Source organism: Sceloporus occidentalis, unplaced genomic scaffold (genome assembly GCF_023333645.1).
Source record: "Sceloporus occidentalis isolate IW3139 unplaced genomic scaffold, rSceOcc1.0.p SCAF_5, whole genome shotgun sequence".
NCBI classification, from domain to species: Eukaryota; Metazoa; Chordata; class Lepidosauria; order Squamata; family Phrynosomatidae; genus Sceloporus; species Sceloporus occidentalis.
In genome coordinates, this window is record NW_028316985.1 from 103,421,331 (window position 1) to 103,442,436 (window position 21,106).

The 21,106-nt window shown below is 39.5% G+C and overlaps 1 protein-coding gene across 3 annotated transcripts in view; it reads left to right on the forward strand.

The window, feature by feature from the left end:
- LOC149312607 (signal peptide, CUB and EGF-like domain-containing protein 1) overlaps window positions 1-21,106 on the forward strand; it is a 254,919-nt gene that overhangs the window by 53,114 nt on the left and 180,699 nt on the right. For all 3 annotated transcript variants that reach the window (XM_089524974.1, XM_089524972.1, XM_089524973.1), the window contains one exon: window positions 10,473-10,607. In XM_089524974.1, the coding sequence (XP_089381100.1) occupies window positions 10,473-10,607 (135 nt within the window). The remainder of the gene's footprint in view (window positions 1-10,472; window positions 10,608-21,106) is intronic.

Sequence of the window (21,106 nt, forward strand, 5' to 3'; positions counted from 1 at the left end):
TCAAAGACCCTGCAAAGGTGTTGTCTATTTTAAGGCAAGGAGATGGAGTTGATGGGTTATTTGCCTCCTGTCTTTCCTGTTTAAACCTTTTCTCTTTCTACTTTAATTGAATGAGCTTTATTTCTACCCCTTTTAGTTGAGATTCCTTAGCTACACATTTATATTGGAAATGTTCCAAGTCTGCCCTTGGAGGAACTCAACTCATTCTCTATTTGACATTTTTATTGAGGAATTTCTCAAATATAATGCGAAATGACACCATGGGGAATTTAAACTATGGCGAGATACTCATCTGGTTAAATATAATTGCTTTTAGCATTGTAATCACTTGAAATTGCAGTAGTTCCTTTGTGAAGATTATTATTTTAAGTTCAGTTCAGTGGACACAAGATTAATATTTAGCCTCATGAAATGAAGGTTTCTTTATGCCTTAATTTGAAACCAGTGGTGAAATAAACTTTCTGTTCCTGGGCATGAGGGAAATACTTTGTTTTCTTACAAGCAAGTAGCATATTTGTCCAGATGTTCTCTTCTGTTTGATTTTCTTTCCCATTGACTTATTGATTAATTGATTTCCTTTCTCTTCATGCTTTGGGATATGTGTACTGTCATTTTTCATCATTCTTCTAATGAGGTCAAATATCATTTGAGAACTGAGGACTTCAGTCAAATTCTGTTAGGCCAGCTTATATTACATGTAAATGGAAAGGTATCAAAGTTTTTATTAAATCTGCACAATATGTTGGAATATGGGAATTTTCTCTAACATACTGGCAACATAAAATTATTCTGAGATTGCCATTCTGTGCATATTTGCTTGCTAGTAAGTTTGATTAGTCTCAGTGGGCCTTTGCTCTAAGGAAATATGTGTAGGCTTGAATTTAACAGCAGCTGATATGTAAGCTTGTGAGCTAAGACATACCAAATAAAGAAATATTTACTCTTGGGGAAGTTCCAGCCTGGACCTATCCATGATCCTGACAGGACATACCCTTCCTTGACATTCCTTGGGAATTAGCATTGGCTAACCTGACCAGTCTTACAGGATGGGATATTGCTTCATTGGATATTATTTATTTGTAGTATTTCTGTATCACCTCCCAGCCCAAAAGGGCTTCCGAGGCAAGGAAAACTTTAAAGTAATACAAAGATAAAAACATTTCAAAAACACATTAAAATACTCTTTAAGAACTCCTACAAACAGTCTAAAAACAATCCTAGAATCTGGTTTCGAAACAGTTTAATAACAGAAAATTCAAACACTGAAGGCCATGCAGAACAGCACTGGTTAGGCTGCCTGCCAGAAGCTTAAAAGCGATGGGTCCAACGTAACTCCTTGGGTAGGGGATTCCTCAGTCAAGGTGCTGCTATAGTGAATCTTTGCCAATATGTTTACTCACCAACCTAACTTCACAAGATGTTGGAGCACACAACAGGGACCTCTCCAAAGATCTCAAATTTCTGGCAGGCTCACATGGGAGGAGGCGGTCTTTCAGATATCTTGGCCCCAAGTCATTTAGGCCTTTGCAGGTCAACATCAGCACCTTGAAATTAGCTCAAAAACAAATTGGAAGCCAATGTAGTTCTTGCAGGTACAGTGTTACGTGGTATCTAAAGTGCACACTTGATACCAGTTTGGGCACTGCAATTTGTACTAGCTGCAGCTTTCGAACTCTTTTCAAGGACAGCCCCACATAGAGCGTGTTACAGTAGTCTAGTCAAGAAGAAGCTAAGGTATGGACCACTGGGGCTAAATCTGCCTTACTCAAGAAAGGGCTCTGCTGGGTAACCAGCTGAAGCTGGGCAAATACACTTCTGACTACCACAGCACCCTGGCTTTCCAGCACTGAGCACCCCCAAACTTTGAACCTGATCTTTCAGACAGAGAACAATCCCATCCAGAACAGGGTGTGATCCTAGTTCCAGGTTGGTTTTCCTGCTGACCAGCAGGAGTGTTTATCTGGTCTGGATTAAGGCTCAGTTTTGGATCTGGATTTATCTGATGTGAGCCATGTCTTTCAGGCAGTATCAATGCTATAGTCTGGTTTCTTCTAGGAATCCCAAACTATATTAGGACAGGATACCCTCTAGGTATAGATCTAGTCTTACCTTCTACATACCATATCTTTGCCTCCTTCTCTATGGTAGACATTCAGGTACTTGAAAAGTGCTTCTTTTGGTTCCATAGGGAATTAATTTTTCACTAATTTTCTTCTCAAACAATTATGTTTAGTAATTTTCTTCTCACTGTGAGTCTATTCATAATTTGAGACTTATTCTGACCAACACCCACATGCACAGAAAATGTTGTTTTCTATGCAAATCTACTATGAGCTATATCTACTATTCTGGAGCAGAATAAGTCCCCAATAACAGCATTTTCTGCATAGACATAGCATTTTCGGTGCAGAAAATAATATTTATGAGTAGAAATATTATTTTCTGTACAGAAAACCTTGCACCCTATGTAGAAAATAATGTTTTCTGGAAAACAAACAACACCCATGTGTGAATTTTGCACAGAATAAGTCCCAACAGGACAAATATTAGCTTCAGTCCAGGAGTCTTCTCATCAGAGTTTCTCTTTTTGACAATTTAAAAAATATTTTCAAATATTCTTTCCATCCTTACCATGGAATAATGCAGTGGTTCTCAAATTGTGGAACAGGTCCACAGGGGCAGATGCAAGAGCTACTCAATAGGGGTACAAGACTTGGAGACCTGATCCCAACTCCTCCTCTTCCCAAACTTTTTTTATGTGTAAAAATTACATATGCTTTGAGTTAAGTATTGAATTTACTTAAATAAAACTGTTCTAATTTGAACAATGTTATTGCCTTACAAAATGTTAAAATATGAATATACATGAATATGCGAATGAAAATAAGCACTCCCTGGTGGGTTACACACCGCCATATAGTATGTGTGGAGCGCGTACTAGGGTTAGGAAGGGGTGGTGCTTCCGGCCCCCGTTCCACACGGCTGCTGCCATGATTATGTCATGACCGCGCTGCCTCCAAATGAGGTGGTGCGGTTGTGACGTATTGGGGCCGCGCCAGGGCACCTAGGGCGCCCTTTCTGCGACCCCAGAAGGAGCTCCATTTTGGAGCTCCTTCCTGGCTTTGCGTCGCTGGGCGCAGCCTTCAGACGGCTGCGCCCAGCAACTAGGAGGAGAAAGGGGCCAAGTGGCCCCTTTCTCCTCCTCCTTGCCGTTGCGGGGTGTCCTTGGGGCTTGGAGCCCCAAGGAACCCCTTTCCAGGCCGCGGGGAAGCAGCCTTTTGTCGCTTCCCCACGGCCTGAAAAGCGGCGGATCGGGGCCTCAGAGACTGCCGTTCTGGCAGCTGAGGCCCTGATACACCGAGGAAAGGGGCGGGTGCAGGCCGCCCCAAACGGGCGGTCTGTAACCCGCCTAAGTAAACAAAATAGTTCATATATTATGTTGAGGGCGAGCTGGGACATCCACATTTAAGTGCAAGGGGGGGGGGGTTCCAGGGGTAAATGGCTTTCATAATGTGACCTGAGAAATGCTGGAGTTTCTTTGGAATTTATTTCAGTAATGGTTAAAAGGTTTGCCCCAAACCTTATCTCCCTATGTGAACTCGCCCATGCTCTAGGATCTGCAGTGGAAGGCTTTTAATCAGTCCCATTACCACCCCAGGCATGTCTGGTGAAGATATGAAAAAGAGCCTTCTTGGTGGCTGCTCCCACATTATGGAACTTGCATCTCCAAGAGATCCATTTGGCCCCCTCCCTGCTGTCTTTTCATCAGAAGATGAAGATCTTTATATTTACGAAAGCTTTTAGTTTTTGTGATGCAGCAGATAAACCTTTTAAAGACATTGTTGTATTTTATTTTGTTATGTTTTAAGCCTCTGTTAATGCTGTTTTAAACTTGTTCTTATCTTGTGTTTTTTAAACAGAATTTGTTTAATTGTCTTTTAACTTCTGTACTCAGCGTTTTTAAATTGTATTGTGATTTTAAAACATTGTATGCCATTTTGGATCCCATTCTGGGAGAAAGGCATTATTCAGAGGAATTAATTAAATTGATTAAATGTAGCATGCCCACCTATATTTATCCTACCTTGCAGTGCACCATCCCAAGGAAATTTTCTGGGTGACTAAAATATCAGTGAGGCTCAACATGTCTGACATGTGCCTCTTATAAATTTAGTTCACATTGTGTACTGCTCCCAGCATCTTCTGAAATATCTTGGGGGGGGGGGGGGGAGTAGGAATTATTCCTAACAATAGAATATTTGGAAAATAGCATCCTAAGCACACAGCTTGTTTTCTGCTGCTTAAACATATACAGCTTGGGGAAGAATGTACAAATATTAATGTATACGTCCATACTCATGTATAAGTCTAGAAATTTTAGTCAAAAAAATTGACCCCCAAAACTTGAGTTGACTTATCCATGGATCAATATAAGCATGTACTTTAACTCTTATTTTAAAAAGGAACCATCTTGGAAGCACTGACCCTCCTTTCTCTCTTCCATTCGTCCTTTAGTGTGAGCAAAAATATTTATGCCTACTGGGATTTTCTTTGGCATTGTTTTCCTTTGCTTCATCCTTTAGATCCTTTGGTACATGCCCTTAGGTATTACCTTTAACATATCCACGGGTCATATCAAAATCCATAATTTTGGCCCCCAAACCTGCCCTCGACTTGAACATGATATAGTTTTTGTCAATTTTAGTACTCTTTAATAGCTCATCAGCTGTCGCCATGTTTCTCTTCAGTGGGATGGTGTATGTCCACTTCAGTTTCTGCACGTTAAAGAAGTTTGTTTCTTCAAAATCTGTCATGTAGCATGGTCTACCTGCCCTCTCCCTCTTTCCAAGCAATGTTATAATCATCCCCCAGACATCCAGTGAAGGATTTACAGTTCTGTAGGAAATAATTTCATAAGCTGCCAGATGTGAAATGTCAACAAGCATTAATTGGTTTGAAATTGCATAATCACTGCTGTGATTAAAGGGTGCAATGCTTTCTTGACTTTCTTTTTTCTTTTTTAGCTTTGTTTTTTAAGCTTTGTTTAGCTTTTATTTTTTAGCTTTGTTTTTCTTCTCCCTTTAGACAGCTGTGTGCAACGTGTGGGTCATAAGAACCCCTAATGAATGTTTCTTTTGCTGATGTTTGTTTGTCTTTATATTATCCAACAACTCAACTAAGGTCTCCCCCTCTCATGTTAAAACACTGAGTATTGTTAACTGAAACTAAACAAGTTTTGGAAGATTTTTGGTGTTGTATAAACACAAAATATTTGGAAGAGGAAATGAAAGAATAGGCCTCTTTCTTAGTCCTCCTTCTGTGTACTACTTTGCTCCTGATTGATGGGTATCGTATGTTAGGATATGAGTATGTGCAGCTCCACACTTTAGACAGCAATGGTACACAGATATTGCTCACAACTAATGTTAAAGTATGGGTGAAAAGCACCTATCTTAAAAACATGGTGTGTGAATCACTGAAAGTGTCAGCTAAATCTTATGTCTGTGGATTTCAAAAGAGGTTTCTCTTTCAGTGACATTTTTATCTCCTTATTGTGGATAGCCACAACATGGCTAACTGTTGTAGAAACCGTGGAGTTGCTGGAGTATAGCCACTTAGTCAATGGGAACTTGATAAATAGGTGGTTATTTCCACTTATTCAGTGGGCTTTACTTTGGTTAGGACTAGCAATAGGGTTTTGGCATGTTTGTCACCAGAGAGCTTTTTACTGTGAGCAGGACTGGTACACAGCAGAGCAACCAAACCCTGAAGATGCAGCTGCAAGTATGAACTTCACTTGCCATTGCATGGAAAAATGGTGACCTGCATTGAGCACATCAGGATTGTGGTTTCTCCTGTCCCATCCTCAGGAGTCATTGACTATCAGAGGTCTCATTTGTGCTACACATGTCAAAGCCTAACAGAGTGCTGTAGCCACCAATGTTGGTCAGTGATATTAAAGATTCCTGCCAGTTACCCAGACATTACCAGTCTGACAGTTTTCTGTGCAAAGAAGGATCCTCTAGAATGTTACTGATTTCCCTCCCTGCAGCTCACCCCTTGCCAAATTTATTATTGAATTTCAGTTTGGAATGAGTTCTGCATCAACACTGTTACATGTTTTGCATGCCACTGCGTTATCTTTATTTGACAATTATTTATAACGTGAAGAGACAACATTCTTTTGCAACTAACTGCACTATAGCAACTACATGAATAAAATAAAGAAATGGAGAGGCTGCTGTCATTTTCCTATAAAAATATCTGATATTTCTCAGTCAGTTTACTTATGAAGGTCATGGGTCCTATGCATCTTATAGAAAAGACATAAAGATATGTATATAAGTAAAATAAATAATCATGCACAATTATGAAACTTTGACCTTCCTGTGTTGCCCAGATATCCATGGCTATGTTGATTAAACAAAAGTTCACATTTTGGTGATTTATATAAGTGGCCCTTTGCTGAAATAAAATTTAAGCTCTTGCAGTGCAGTCCTAATGGAGCTTTTTGAAGTAGGCCTGTGTGTGTTTTTATGTTTATGGGTTTCTTCTACAGGTCCCATTCCATTTCATCTCACTTTTCCAAATGGGTCCAACTGTATCTTTAGGCTGGCATATAGTAAAGTGCCAAATTCTGGGGTTCCTTCTGATGAATGAATGTGCTTTGGACCCATCTGTTCCTGAGCCTGAGTCACTCTATTTTGGGGGCTGTCACCAGCTACCACCCACTAGCAAGCATACATCACCAGAACCAGATTTCTGCCAATGGAGAATTGCATAGGCTTACAGGCTTCTTCAAACTTTTTGTGAGGTCATGAAACCAAAAGATATTAGGTTTAGATGGCTTAACCTTTCCGTGAGCACCATAATATGGATCTTACACAGGCTTCAAGTGAAAGCTCTCTCAATCAGAATATTTTTCTGACTAGATTTGTACACTGTGCACCTTTTTACTGAACCTTTCTGGAGATTTCCTCCCAGATGTATCCTAGTTGTACTCTCCTATGGCCATTTGCAATGCTTATACTTTTCTTACTTTCCTAATGGCTATTTAGTCTACATATTAAAGTAATTATGTGAAAGCAAGGTAAAAATGCTGTCTAGAGGTAATGGCAAATTGTATGGTGATCAGTTCTTGAAAGCAGAAGTAATACGAAACTACAACAACTTTAATGTTAATAAACTGGATTTGACAGAGGTTTGAAGAAAGTGATAGCAGTGTCATGCAGGCACTGTAGGAGACTACAGTCAGTGCTTCACATTTGTAAAGGTTAGGGACACAGGGTCCCTGTGAAAGTGTCAAAAATGCAAATATTTCTAAAGCCACCCAAACACACATGCTACAAACTACAATTCCAGATGCTGTTTTCTTAAGTGTCATCATCCTTCTCTTTGGAGATTTTTCAGACAGGGGAGAAAGCCAGGAGTAAAAGGCATATTCCTGACAAAGTTGTATGATTGCACTGAATATTTTCAGACAACATCGCACTCATCCAGGACTTAGCTGGTGAAGATACAGGAATGCTTCAGCAACAATCCATTCATAGGACGTCTCCATGAATTGTTGTTGCTGGAGCATTCCTGGATCTTCACCAGATAAGTCCTAGATGAGCAAAATGTGTCTGAAAATATTCCAGGCAATTGCAAATCCAGGAAACATATTCAGTAGCAGCCAAATCCATAAAACAGTGATGCCTTTATTGGGTCAATGAGCTAGCTAATTAAAGGTGCCATACTATTGTGGATTTTGTGTTTTGTTGTATTTCGCTGTATGCCCTGAATATCTTTCTTGTCCTAGGAAGAGTTTCTTGTTGTTGTTTTTTAATGGAAGAACATTAAAAATGGATGTTGCCCCATCATCATTCTGAAACACTATTATAGAGTTCTAGCACCTGATCAGGCCATAGAGTAAGAATAAAAAAGTTTCACAGGAGACCTGGAACTCTTTCTCTGCCTTTTCTCATCACATCTGGTGTGATGCCATCATACTGTGTTTTTCTAAGTATTCGTACTGAATATTGGGAATAGAAAGAGAGAAATGCACTGTGTGGTGACAATGTCTTTTGGTGTTAGACATTCTCAGAAAAAGAAGAGGGGAAAACACAATAGTGGAGAACTGCCATTGTTCTGTATTGTGTAATTCCTCTGTATTTGATTTTTGTGTTACAGATTTTCTTTTAAATTTTTGTTTTTAAGGATATAGAGTGGCAAATGTTGTTATAAGAGGCTTGGGATAATTCAAGGATCTGGTCATTGTCTTGGATGCTAAGTAGACAGACTGAACTGTCCTTGCAGTTTGCAGCATGTCAGCAACAAAGATTTTATTATTGCTTAGGGCTGTGTCAATACCTTTAAAATATACTTCCATTTATGTATTGATTTTTAAAGTGCTACAGCCATACCCATTCCTTTTTAGCCTATGTTAGAAGGATCCAGAAAACAATTTGCTTCCACAAATAGCCCCATTAAGTGAATTTAAATTGCCTAAATTTGAAATGCTTGGAGCTAGGACAGTGGAAGGAGATGAGTACCCAATTGCATTATGGCGGTGATGACAGATAATTGCAGACTAGTAAATTCAATACACTTGACATTTGATAAGCAGTTGGCTACTGTTTTTAATAGATGATGAAACATTGCTTTCAGAAGGATGTTCTGGGGTCTGTACATGAAATATATCTTGCTGAGCAGCAGCTCACTCATAAAGAAACCTGGAAAGACCTGGAAAAAGTTTAAGAATTTGACAGTAAGACAGCATTTAATTTTTAAAAACTTTCTTATGTTTAGGAGAAATTAAAAATCACTTGAATATTTCTTTGTCTTTTATTGGAACTGATCATACTGACAGAAATATAGGAAATGCCTTATAATGAATTAAACTTTTAGTTCATCTAGTTTAATGTAGCAGAGACTGATTGACAACGGTCTCCTAGGCTTTCAGATATGATGGTTTCTTAGTGTTACCTGCAGTAAAACCTGGAATCTTTTGCATGCAAAGAAGATACTGTGTTGCTGCACTTTAGCTTGGCTCTGTGCATTTGTAATATGACTTCTGAATTTTTCAACAAACATGGCACTAGTCATGAATAACTTTTCAGGACATCCTCTCCCTTCCAGTCATGCTGCTGGTAGACCAAACACAGAAGCAAATACCTTTTATGGAAGATCTGATATTGAGGGAGGACAGGCTGTGCTTATATTGAACAGAACGAGGATATCACGTATTTTACCATATGGGAGAACACCACAAGAATGCTGCCGATGCTGCCAGAAGTCCCCATTCCATTCCCCATCCATCCCACAGAGGCTGATTTTCAAGAACTGTTCTGAACAGTTCTTAAAAATCGGCCTCTGTGGGATGGATGGGGAAGGGAACGGGGACTTCCAGGGGCATCGGTGGCATTCCCCCATGCAGTAAAATATGTGCTATCCCCGTTCCATTCCCTGCCATTCTGCACTGTTCTCCAAGGCCCGTGCAATAAGCTCCTATATATCTACATCCTATATAGCTACATTTTTCAATAGTTGTCTGGACTGTTCTACTGCAGTCAGTCATGTTCACAGGCTAAATACAGGATATGAACAAATATTCCAATAAAATGCTTTGAAATTGTTTGAAACTAGCATTTCAATCAAACTTGCCTAAAACAGGGAACATTATTTAGAACATTTTCCAGTATTACATTTTCTAGAAAACCCACATCATTTGATATTTAAGATACACATGGAAAAACTTGTTAGAAGAACCCTCTTCTTCACTCTCCATTGGTCATGTATAGAAGGCATACACAAGCTGTAAATAAATGCCAAAAAGAAGAAAGAAACATCAAAATCAAAATTATTAATAATAATTAATAATATGGTGATGCAGTGGTTAAATGCCTGTACTGTAGCCACTCACTCACAACATCAGCCAGGGGCTCTGGGTTGACTCAGACTTTCTTTCTTCTGTAGGTCGCTAAAATGAGTACCCAGCTTCTTCGGGGCCATTAGCTTACACTTTGTAAACAGCTTAGTACATTGGTAAGTGGTATAGAAATGTACTTGCTGTACAGACCAAATATGTACAACTATTTTAATAGCTCCATCATGGGCAACATCTACCCATTTTTATGACTTCTGGAGCACTATCCTCTCCCCCAAAAAGTATCATCACCCCAGCCCACTACAGTTCCCTGGCCCTGCTCAAGATCCTTTCTAAAAATGCATATTTCCCTCTTATTTCAAAGTCCCTCTACTTGAGTATTTCTTCAACTGACTGCACATAGCTGGGAGAGTTTTTGCTTTTTCAAGACTAAAAATGGGATCAAGAATCTGATCATCAGGAGTACTGCTGAACAGCCATGGTTTCATAATCTACAGATCACTATCTGGTTTAAGAAGGCCATGATGTTTTGCATTAATATTTATGTTTGTGTCTTTGCATATGTAAGTAGATATGTGTATTAACAGAAAAATTGTTTCTTTAGATGTTGATGAATGTCTGGATAACAACGGCGGCTGCCAGCAGATTTGTGTCAATACAATGGGAAGCTATGAATGCCAATGCAAAGAAGGCTTTTTCTTGAGTGATAACCAACACACATGTATTCACCGCTCCAATGGTAAGTTGCCAGTCAGTAACACAGGCAGTCAGCCTGCCAACCCAAATACTGCCAACTTAAATGGTTATTGTTCCAAAATAATTTTGTGGAGTTATTATAAGGTTTGCATTCTCTTTAATGAACAATATCCGTTTGACCTTACTTTAGACAATTATGTCCACAAGCAGGGCTCACCTCATTCTGATGATGGCTCACATGTGAAAAAACGGGTGGCTCTGTTCTGTTAGCCACAAGAGGGCATACCAGAAACTTTGTCTGATTTCATCATGTTGCATACAATGGGAACAAGGTTTCTCACAGTGGATAATAGGACTCTAAATGGAACACAACATATCAGGGCCACAAATGTATTTTGGGAGTCTGTCGCCTGTGTACTGTTAATTGCTTGCTGTGTTGTATCTTACATATGTCCATTGAATTCTGGTGGTGTCTTGATTTAAATTTTCCACCTCTTTGAGAGAATTTGATTGTACTGTCAGAGAAAGAAAACCATGTTTATAAGGTGTCTTTTTCCTTTTCCTATCCCTGCAAAAGAGTTTTGTGATATCTTTAATAGGAGTAAAGTAAAATAATAATAATAATATCAGAGCATCCAGGACACTGGTAGCTGATGAAGACTATTTCCCATTCAACTGGGCAACTTTACTTGTAGCATGCCTTACATCTATCCCACCTGTGGCCTTGAAGTTGGACCTGTGTTGTGAGAATAGCTTCTCAGAGCATGATTTCTCAGATGGTTTCTTAGCAAGCAAGTCCTCTGTATTAAGAAACATCTGAGAAACCATGTTCTAAGAAGCTGTGGATGACTCCACAGATGGAACTGAAAGAGTTGCAGAAAGATTGCTGAAAGAAAGAAAAAACCTGGGAAGATCTGATTAGACCATGGCTATTAAATGTAGATTTTCTGGGATCTCTGGAAGGAATTCTTGGCGCACCACACTATCTCAGAACCATGAGCTAGAGTGCTAGTCAGAGATCAGGACTTAATATGTAAAAAACGAAAAAGATGGTGTCTAGCACAGACTTACTTTCATCGGCTCTTGGTCAAAATTGTTAAGTACTTAACCTAAAATGTTTCCTTAGCAGAAAACATTTTTTTCATCCAGAAATTGGGCCAAGTTGTCCATGGGTGTGAAATAAACATTCTCTTGTGTCTTTTAGTAAGTTGTACATTGCCAATGCTTTCATTCAAAGAAGTGCACACCCATTCCTGTTTTTTTAAATCATTGGATTTCCTTCAGTAGTAAGGTTATGAAATGGTTCAAGAAACAAGAGTTGCGAACTGAAACTCCAGGAAGGGACACTGTTGGAGGTGGACTCCCCAGTCACTTCGGTGGTGAGAAATGGCCCTGTATGTGCACTGGTACATGCACTGGAAGTTCCAAATGATGATACTCTGGAGTTTATCACATTGGGCCAGGAATGGGCCCATTGCGTGCTAGAAAGAGGGTGTTCTGGGGACGGAATGGGCCCCAGAACGCATCTTACTGCATGGAGGAACGCTGCAGCTGCCACTGGGCGTTCCAGTTGCATCCCCGCTCCATTCCAGGGGGCGCGATTTCCGAGAATGCTTGGAAACAGTTCTCCCAAATCGCGCACCCTGTGATGGAGCAGGGACACGATTGGAACGCCCGGTGGCAGCTGCGGCATTCCTCCGTGCGGTAAGATGCGTTCTGGGGCCCATTCCGTCCCCAGAACGCTCCCTTTTTAGCATGCAACGGGCTCGTTCCTGGCCCAGTGCAATAAACTCCTCTATCTTCTACAGTGTTGAGCAAAGAAATGGCTAGGTTTGAGAACATGAAGGCCATTGAAAGAAATCGTGTTGGCAAAAACATGCATCCATCTGCTATAGATTATGCTTGTAAAACACTAACAATTATATTGTGGTGTAATTAGAATTCACTGAATGCATTAAACAAAATTAGTTCTATGCCACAAAAGCTGTAGTGCCACAATAAAATTATTGGTTTTGAATATGCCACAGAATTAAATTGAGTTATTTTTGAGAAATATTTTTTGACTCACCTTAGACCTACAGTATGTAGACAAATGTATGAGATGCTTCTACTGGAATGAAATAGAAAAGCTAGTACCTAGGATTAGTATGATGAACTGTTTTTTAAAATTTAATTAAAACTTCAGACAAATCTTATTTTAATAGTACAGTGTGCCCTTGGTGTCTACTGAGGTTTGGTTCCAGCACCCTATCCCCGTGGATACCAAAATTCATAGATGCTGAAGTCTCATTATATAGTCAGGCCTTAGTTTCCACGGAATCCCTATCCACAGATTCAGCCATGTATGGCTTGAAAATATTTAAATATATATATAAATTCCAAAAAACAAATGCTGATTTTGCCATTTTGTATAAGGAACACCATTGCACCACACCATGTATTTAATGGGATGTGAGCATCCATGGAATTTTAGTAACCATGATAGGTCTTGGAGCCAAACCCCAGTGGATAGAAAGGGCTCATTGTATTCAATGGCGTAGTAAAATAGTGTTCCTTATATATAATGGAAAAACCAATGTTTGGCTTTTGGAATTTTATTAGAGGAGTGTACTATTTTCAAGCTGTGGATGATTGAATCCATGAATGCAGACTCTGTGGATACTGAGGGCTGACTGTACCTCACTGGATACTGACTGTATCAGTGGATACTGAGGGCTGACTGAGTGACTTCACTCTTAGGCTCATAGGCTGGGTCTCTTGGGTCTCTTCATGGTAAACAAGCAATAGTGACTTGTGGCTTTCATGTTAGTGGGGCTGTGAATGAGGTCAGAATTTGAGACCGATTTTAAAGGAGCTATTTAACCCTTTTTCTAAAATAGGTTTAACACCCTGGTTAGCTCCTTTAAAGTTCAGACTAAACCCAACTGCAGTTTCACCACCTCATTGTGGAAGCCACCAGCGATCAATTATTATATGTGAAGGACAGATGGGTGTTGTCAAAGTCACATAGTGGTCTTGTAACAGAGATATGGGGATAACAAATGTTTGAGGACATGTTGGTTTCCCATTCACAATAGCTGTTGTAAGAAACAGCAATGGAAGTGTAAGACATCTTCAAGTTTATGCGTCAAACATACAGACTTCTTAAAATGAATCTATGAGGACTGACCAATATATTATACAGGAATATATTATACACTAAGAATATACAGGCATTTGAATGTGGGAGGTCCAGATAACTAAGGTTTCTTTCTGCTTCCTTTCTGTCTTTGAAAAGTATCAATTAGCAAATAGCAAAATGATGGCACTGAAATAACAAGGGTTGGTAAAAGTGAATACAATTTGCATTTAAATTATGCCGGATAAAATTTGTCCTGAATATAATAATTGTTTGAGTTGAGGCCATGATTATGATAAAATGGGAAGCTGATGATAAATATACCAAACACCCTATGTTTCAACTGGATTTGCAAACAATGAAATTGTAGGTCACAGGAATTAAAGTAGGATATTTCTGCTTTAGAGTACCCCTCACTGTAATCTGCTAATCATCGTATTGACCAAAAAATTAGAAGTTACAGCTTTTCCAGTTTGTCTTTTGGGCACTATATATTTTTGGAGTTACTCATAGTTAAATCAGTGCTCTTTATTTTGATGCATGGATAAGACGTTGGGTGGCTTGTGGTCCAAGTTGGGAGGGGGGGTTCACCATAAACTGGTGGGGTGAACCTTTATCTTGATCAATATTAAACACATTAACAAGTTAAAACCAGTTTAAAAGATTAAAACAATTTTAAAACCCACTGCATACCATTTGAAATAAATCAGAAAGGTCCAAAAGCTTTAATAAATAGTCATATTTCTATCTGACACCTTAATGAAACTATTATTGCTGCCAGTCATGCATTCAGTGGGAGGACATTCCAGAATTGGGTTTCCACAACTATGTTTAAATCGGGATCAGGATCTGGGTTAAAGTGGCATGGTTCCCACTGAATCCAATTTTAGAAATTGTTCCAGAAAGGGGGGGCATGCTTTTTTACAATTTTTCCCCATTTAACCCGCATCAAAAAGACGCTGGGAAAATGGGGTATTTTTTGGGCTGAATCAATTTATTTTCAAGTAGATTGATTCAGCCCAAGTGGGAACCAGGCAGATTTGAATCGGATTCAAATCCACCCTGGTTCTCACTGGCCCCTGGCCTGGCTTGGCCTGGCCTGGCCCGGCTTGGCCCATCACTGGCCTCTCCTGGCCCCAAAATCCCTGGTCCAGCCTCCTTACTGGCTTCTTTGGCCACTGACGGGCTTCTCTGTGCCTTTTTTAAATTTTCCCATGGCTGGAGAAGCCAGGAGGAGGTCTCTGAGAAGCCAGAAGCCTTGCAACCTCCTTTCCAGCTTTCCCCCGGCTTCTCTGCTATCTCCTTCCGGCCTCCTTGGCCGCGGGGAATTTAAAAGAAGGCAGAGGGAAGCCAGTCCGTGGCCAAAGAAGCCAGCAAGGAGGCTGGACCAAGGATTTTGGGGCCAGGAGAGGCCAGAGACGAGCCAGGCCAACAAGCTGTCCCCCACCACTTGTCGATTCCTGAACCAATTCCCGAAATCGGCGCAAATATAGTGGGAACTATGTTTTTTCAGAACAGGTTTCAGGAATCAGTTCAGGAAATGGATTTTCCGGTAAGTGGGAATGGGCCCTGAGAAAGCCCTCTCCCATGCTCTCATATAGTGCATTGATCTCATTGATGGAACACCAGTACCTGAGCTTTTACACTTTGGATTACTACCTCCTCAAGTCATGGGGTTTTATTATTATTATTTAAACCAACATTGTAGAGCTGCAGTGCTGTTCAAAAACTTTTTTTGTGTGTGCTATCAATGGAAATGGCTCTGATTTTTTTGGTGAGTCTTTTTGCCACATCTGCTTTGAATGGATTCCCTGCAACCCCAATACCTATAGCTCCCAGTGTTTTTTATAACACAGTTGAATAGATAGTTTAGGATGAGTTTAATAAAATATGTGCTGCTCCTGCAATAAGAATTGTTGGGATTCAATGGAAAGAGTAAATTATAATATTTTACCTATCTTTGTCTCCAGACCAATTTAAAATGGTCTGTGTTGTGCTTTGGGGCAGCTAACGGATTCACTGCTATTTTAAGTTTTCCAGTTGGTCAGAATTCTGTGAGAGCTCTTCTGCTGTTGGGCCCAGTGCTCTTCCATTTGAACTGGGAGAACCCCTATAAAACTTCATTGGCTATGGAAGGAGTGGCTGTAACACTAAGAGTGATGTGCCTTACCTGTAGCAATAGAATTGCAAAAAACATTTCTTTTCAAGCAGGCTTTTTTAATATGTAATTGTGCCCAGGGAGGCTTCTCATTGGGGTGTTTGCTTTGATATGTTTTTAAGGATTTTCCATTTTTTGGCTTGTTACATTAATATAGCGTTTTAACTGTGTTTAAAAATTGTATTGTTTTATTTGTTTTTGAGCATCTCTTGTGAGCCACCTTGGCTTCAATTTGGGAGAAAGGTGGCATATAAATAACAGTAGTAATAATAATAATAACTAAATGGATCCATTGACTGCTTGTTTTGTGCTTCTGCCATCAAGAGATAGCTCACTGGTTTAAAGCATTTGCAAAATCCCAGATAGCTATCAGTTAGGAAGGCACCGTATGAATGATGAGGTCCTCTAACAGGATTTTGAGATCACTTCCATAAATGTAACTAGGGAACTTGGAGTGGCTGGTATGTTACTGAATGCCCAGTCTATCTCTGGAATGTGGAGGATTGGGTATAATGTAATCTAATAGATTTGGGGTTATTTGTTTGACCTAAATTGTTCAATTTATTGTCCATAATATAAAAGTATCCAGCACAGCAAGAAATAATAGATTGCAGGTTTGACAAAAAATCACTTGCCAGGGGTTGTGTTGGAATAATTATTTTAATATGCACCTTATAAAGGTTGCATCTGTAATGACAGGGAACTTGATTAGTCAAGAGAAATGTTAATGAAATACAAATATAAAAAGTGGAACTTTAATGACAATTTTTAAAAAATGCATATTGCAGGAAATTGTATGTGATTACAGCGAGAGAGACTTCTTTTGTTTATAGAAAAATTGTAGCAAAATGATTTAAGTGTTCACTGCTGAAGAATAAATAATGAACAAGTTAGGGTAATGATTATTTATGTGAGCTTATTTTACATAATGAGTACCTTACTTATGTGTAACAAATTGAACCCTTAATTATAGAAGTGCAGTTATTTTAACTTTGAAGAAGAATGCGGACCATTCAAAATTAAAGATTATCTCATTTTGTGTTTAACTCTTTTGGCTTATGTTTGTGTACCCTTTGGGTCTGTGCATGCAAAGTAGTCTGCATTCTCATAGAAGAGCAAGCTATTTGAAAGGTCATCCAAAGTTGGTTGCCTACAGGGCTGGACAGAGCTGGCCCCATCATTGTGCCAACTTAAGCAATTGCTTCAAGCAGAAACAGATCATGGATGCTTTTGCAAAAGCTGCAGTGGCAGGTATTTGTCAATTTCGTCTTTTGGAAGATATAGTGAGTTCCAGGCAGGGTGCTCTGTACATCTTAACTGGCCTTGTATACTGGAGTTCAGGGCGAGATGTTGTTGCAGCACCAGTTCAATGCAAGATTGATATGCCATTCTATAGATGAAACAAGTGGGCCATCTTGCCCTTCATCTTAGGTTAGGTTAGTGTGTGTGACTAACTGAGCTAAGCAGCTGTCTGGAGCTAGCTATTTAGATGGCCAGTTCTCTTTTTCTGACCATGTGAAGTTATTGCTTTATCCATCAACCTCTTCCCATTATATATGTTGTTGGATTTAGGTTTACCAGATTAATCTATATATAAACAGAGAATTTGTCAAATTTGTGAAGTCTAAAGGCTTTCACAGCTGGCATCCATAGTAAATTTTTTTGGTGGGTTTTTCAAGCTATGTGGCCGGGTTCTGGAAGTGTTTGTTTCTGATGTATTGCCAGAATCTTCTCTGAAGATGCCAGCCACAGATGCAGGTGAAACATCAGGAATAAATTCTTCCAGAACTCGGCCACCTAGCCTGAAAAACGCACAAATTTTTTTTGTCAAATTGATTCACAGAAGTCCCTTAAAGGGGAAGGTTAGGCTATTAACTGGATCTGTTCAATAGTGGAACACACTTCTTCGGAGTGTGGTTGAATCTCCTTCCTTGGAGGTCTTTAAACAGAGGTTGGATGGCCATCTGTCGGGGGATGCTTTGATTGTGATTTCCTGCATGGCAGGGGGTTGGATTTGGATGGCCCTTGTGTTCTCTTCCAACTCTGTAATTCTATGATTCTATGATCTTTTACCCCTTGACTTCTATGCTGTGTGTCAAAAAACATTACAGATAGGCTATTGCCTTCATTCCTATCTTTAGTTTTATTTGCTGCATTTTGCCTGTGAATGATTATTTTGTGCATGGAAGTGATCACTTGAAGATATAGTCATGCACTGAATCAGCCCCCAGTCTTTTCCTGCTATTAGACTCTATTAACACATAGTATATTGAATCATTCCTGAAACACAATAGCAGGGAGTGAGATGAATGTCTTGGCTCTTCCCCAGCCTCTGCACATCTGCTGGCCTCAATCCTGCACTATATTCAATGGAAGGTAAGAAGGGGTTGCTGCAGCCCTGATCCAGCGCTCAAAGGGGCAGTGGCAAGCCTCTCCTTTGGGGCCATCTCTTTAGCCTCAGTGTTTAGGCCAGCCTTTGATCTTTTGAAACCATTTCCCCTGTGATATTAAACTTACTCAGGTATCTCAGTGTTCACATGAATTATTTTGAGATTACTTTGGAACTAAATGTCCGTACTGTAGCATTAGGATCATTTGACTTTGTGGGTTTTGTTGTCTGTTCTGTTGAAATAATTTGCTTAAATGAACTGATGTATCTATGCCTATAGGGAAAATGCAGAGTCAAGATAAATCAATCCTTGGGTTCAATGTGGCCTAAAACTATACTTGGTTCACCCTAAGCCATAGGTGCTTGAGGCATATCACACTTAAATGATTCAGAAGAATTTGAGTTTTTAACCTCTGTCAGAAAGTCTGACAGCAAAATATTGGATATTTAAATTTAGACATTCAGCTTGAAAGGTCAGCAAGCTCATAGGGAAATTTTTGAAGGTTTTGATAAAAGATGGTATACCAAGTTACCACCCTGAGCTTTTAGAACAACATGAAGTCTACAATCATAAGTGTTAATGAGAACTAACATTTTTTCCTAAAATCTGTGAGGAAATCCTATTTGCTTTACTGAATTTCTGGCGACAAATTCCAGGGCTGCCACCAATTATAGAGGATGGTTGGTTCTTTAAAAAAATCAGAGATGATACAATTAATTAATACTCCAATGGTAATTCCATTTCTGTTCACCATGAAGCATGAACTTTGTTGTTTCTCAGTTTACCTATTGTCTCTTCCAAAAGATGGCTTTAGATCTGAGAACAAATAATACCAAGGTGCTGATAGTAAATTTATCTAAAATTAAAATGATGTAACAAGGAAACTAAGATCTGTTTTCTAATAAGACGTAATAGAAGCTTAATATAATATAGTAAACTGTTTTTAAGGGTTTACCTATAAACAATAAGGTTTAGGTTTTTTAAAAGGGGGTTATTTTTGAATATCAGTTGTTGCTTGGTTGTACTCCAGTCCCGAGGAATGATAATTAACTAAATAAAAATCTGGAACAATGTCTCTTAAACAATTTTGAGAGGTACTTTCTGAGCTTCCTCTGAAGCCTGCTATTGTATGAAGTCCCCAAACCACAAAAGAACAGCAATGGTAGAATAGCTACTTTTTAGAAAATGCAGTTGGGTTCTAGCCAGTCTATGTTCATGAAGATTACACCAAGGATCTGGGAACTGAGTTTGTGACTTAAAATCTGGCCACAATCCACTGCTCTATAACCAACTGACAATTTTCTGCAACATGATTTTTCTGCATAGGGGTTCTAGGGGAGGGTGGGAAAGCCTGATATGGAATTGCATTTGGGGAGGTAGAAATTTTGACAACCTCTGATGTAGAAGAAAGAACTGGAGAGGGTTAAAAGTGGGGGTGGGTAAATGACAGAATCATTACTTCTTCAGGTTTCAATGTAAAGTGCTTTTTGGTGAGCAAATGAAAGGAAAACGTGTCAGAATTCATGGCACTAAAGATAATAAGACATGTCTTATGAAATGATATGCTGTTTAAAACCAGGACCGGCAATTTGACAAGGCAGGCTGCTTGCCAGAAAGAGAGAGAAAGAGATTGAGAGCGAGGGAGCAAGGAAGTCAAATCAAAAAAATCTCTCCACACCTGTGTGAAAATAAAAATAGTTGAACAGACTGCAGGCAAACTCCAGACTGACTGGCAGCACTGACGAGAATAGAAAATTGTACGCATGGGTGGGAAAATACACTGGAAAGCACTATTCTTGAACAAGGGAAAATATGTAAAATGCTGGGGGGGAAAGGGCTGACAAAACCCTTCAGTACTGGAGGTGTACCAGTGTTGTTTTTTTCTCAGCATGCTTGTTCGTGAGGATGGTGATCATGACATACAGGGATTTGAAGCTGGAAAGCAATTATGGTTTTTGATGAAAAAGTTGAACATAAACTTCTGTAGAGAGGTGATCTTCTCCCCTCAACCCCCCTCTCCCCAGATGGAATAGTTTTAAAATCCATTTTATGCCAAAGCAGCAGTGTCTTCTGGCATCTTAAAGTCTAAGGTCTAAATCCAAGAGCTAGTCCCATTGAGAATTTAGGAACAAATTGTCAGGAGCCTCCCTCCTTATGCTGTTGCGGCTTATTAAACACCCAAAACAGTGATGATTCTTTTCGCATTACCATGCAATTGTGAATTGATAACAGGTTGGCGATGCCTATTATTTCACTTCCTTCCATTTACTTGTCAGCTGTCCTAGATTAAATAAATCAAGTAGTCTTACCTTCATTGGGAGTGGGGTGTGTGCAGTGAAACTGGTTTAAATCCCCTTTCTCCTGCCCCAGATGAAATGACTGCCTCCTCAGGAGTAAGATGTCTTTCATTGGGAATGGTATGTGTGTGCGCACGCGCAATAAAACCAGTTTAAATCCTCTTTCTTCTGCCCAAGATGAAATGATTGACTCCTCAAAAGTAAGAAGTCTTGCTTTCATTGGGAATGGGGTGTGTGTGCAGTGAAACTAGTTTAAATCCCCTTTCTTCTGCCCAAGATGAAATAATTGCCTCCTTGGAAGTAAGAAGTCTTGCCTTCATTAGGAATGGGGAGGTTGCAGTGAAACCTGTTTAAATCCCCTTCTCTCTGAATTACCCCGAATTACCTATGGCACATACTTCAATAAAGGGTTAACTGTGCAATTGACAGCTATTGACAGGATTGTCCCCTTCATTAAAAGTAGCAGCAGAAGCATGGATGACTAGAGGATACTTACTGCCTAGCCATGATGTGGTGCAATAACATCTTGTGGTTACAATTTCAAGCCCATTTCTATCCCACTATTTAAGATCAATGTGA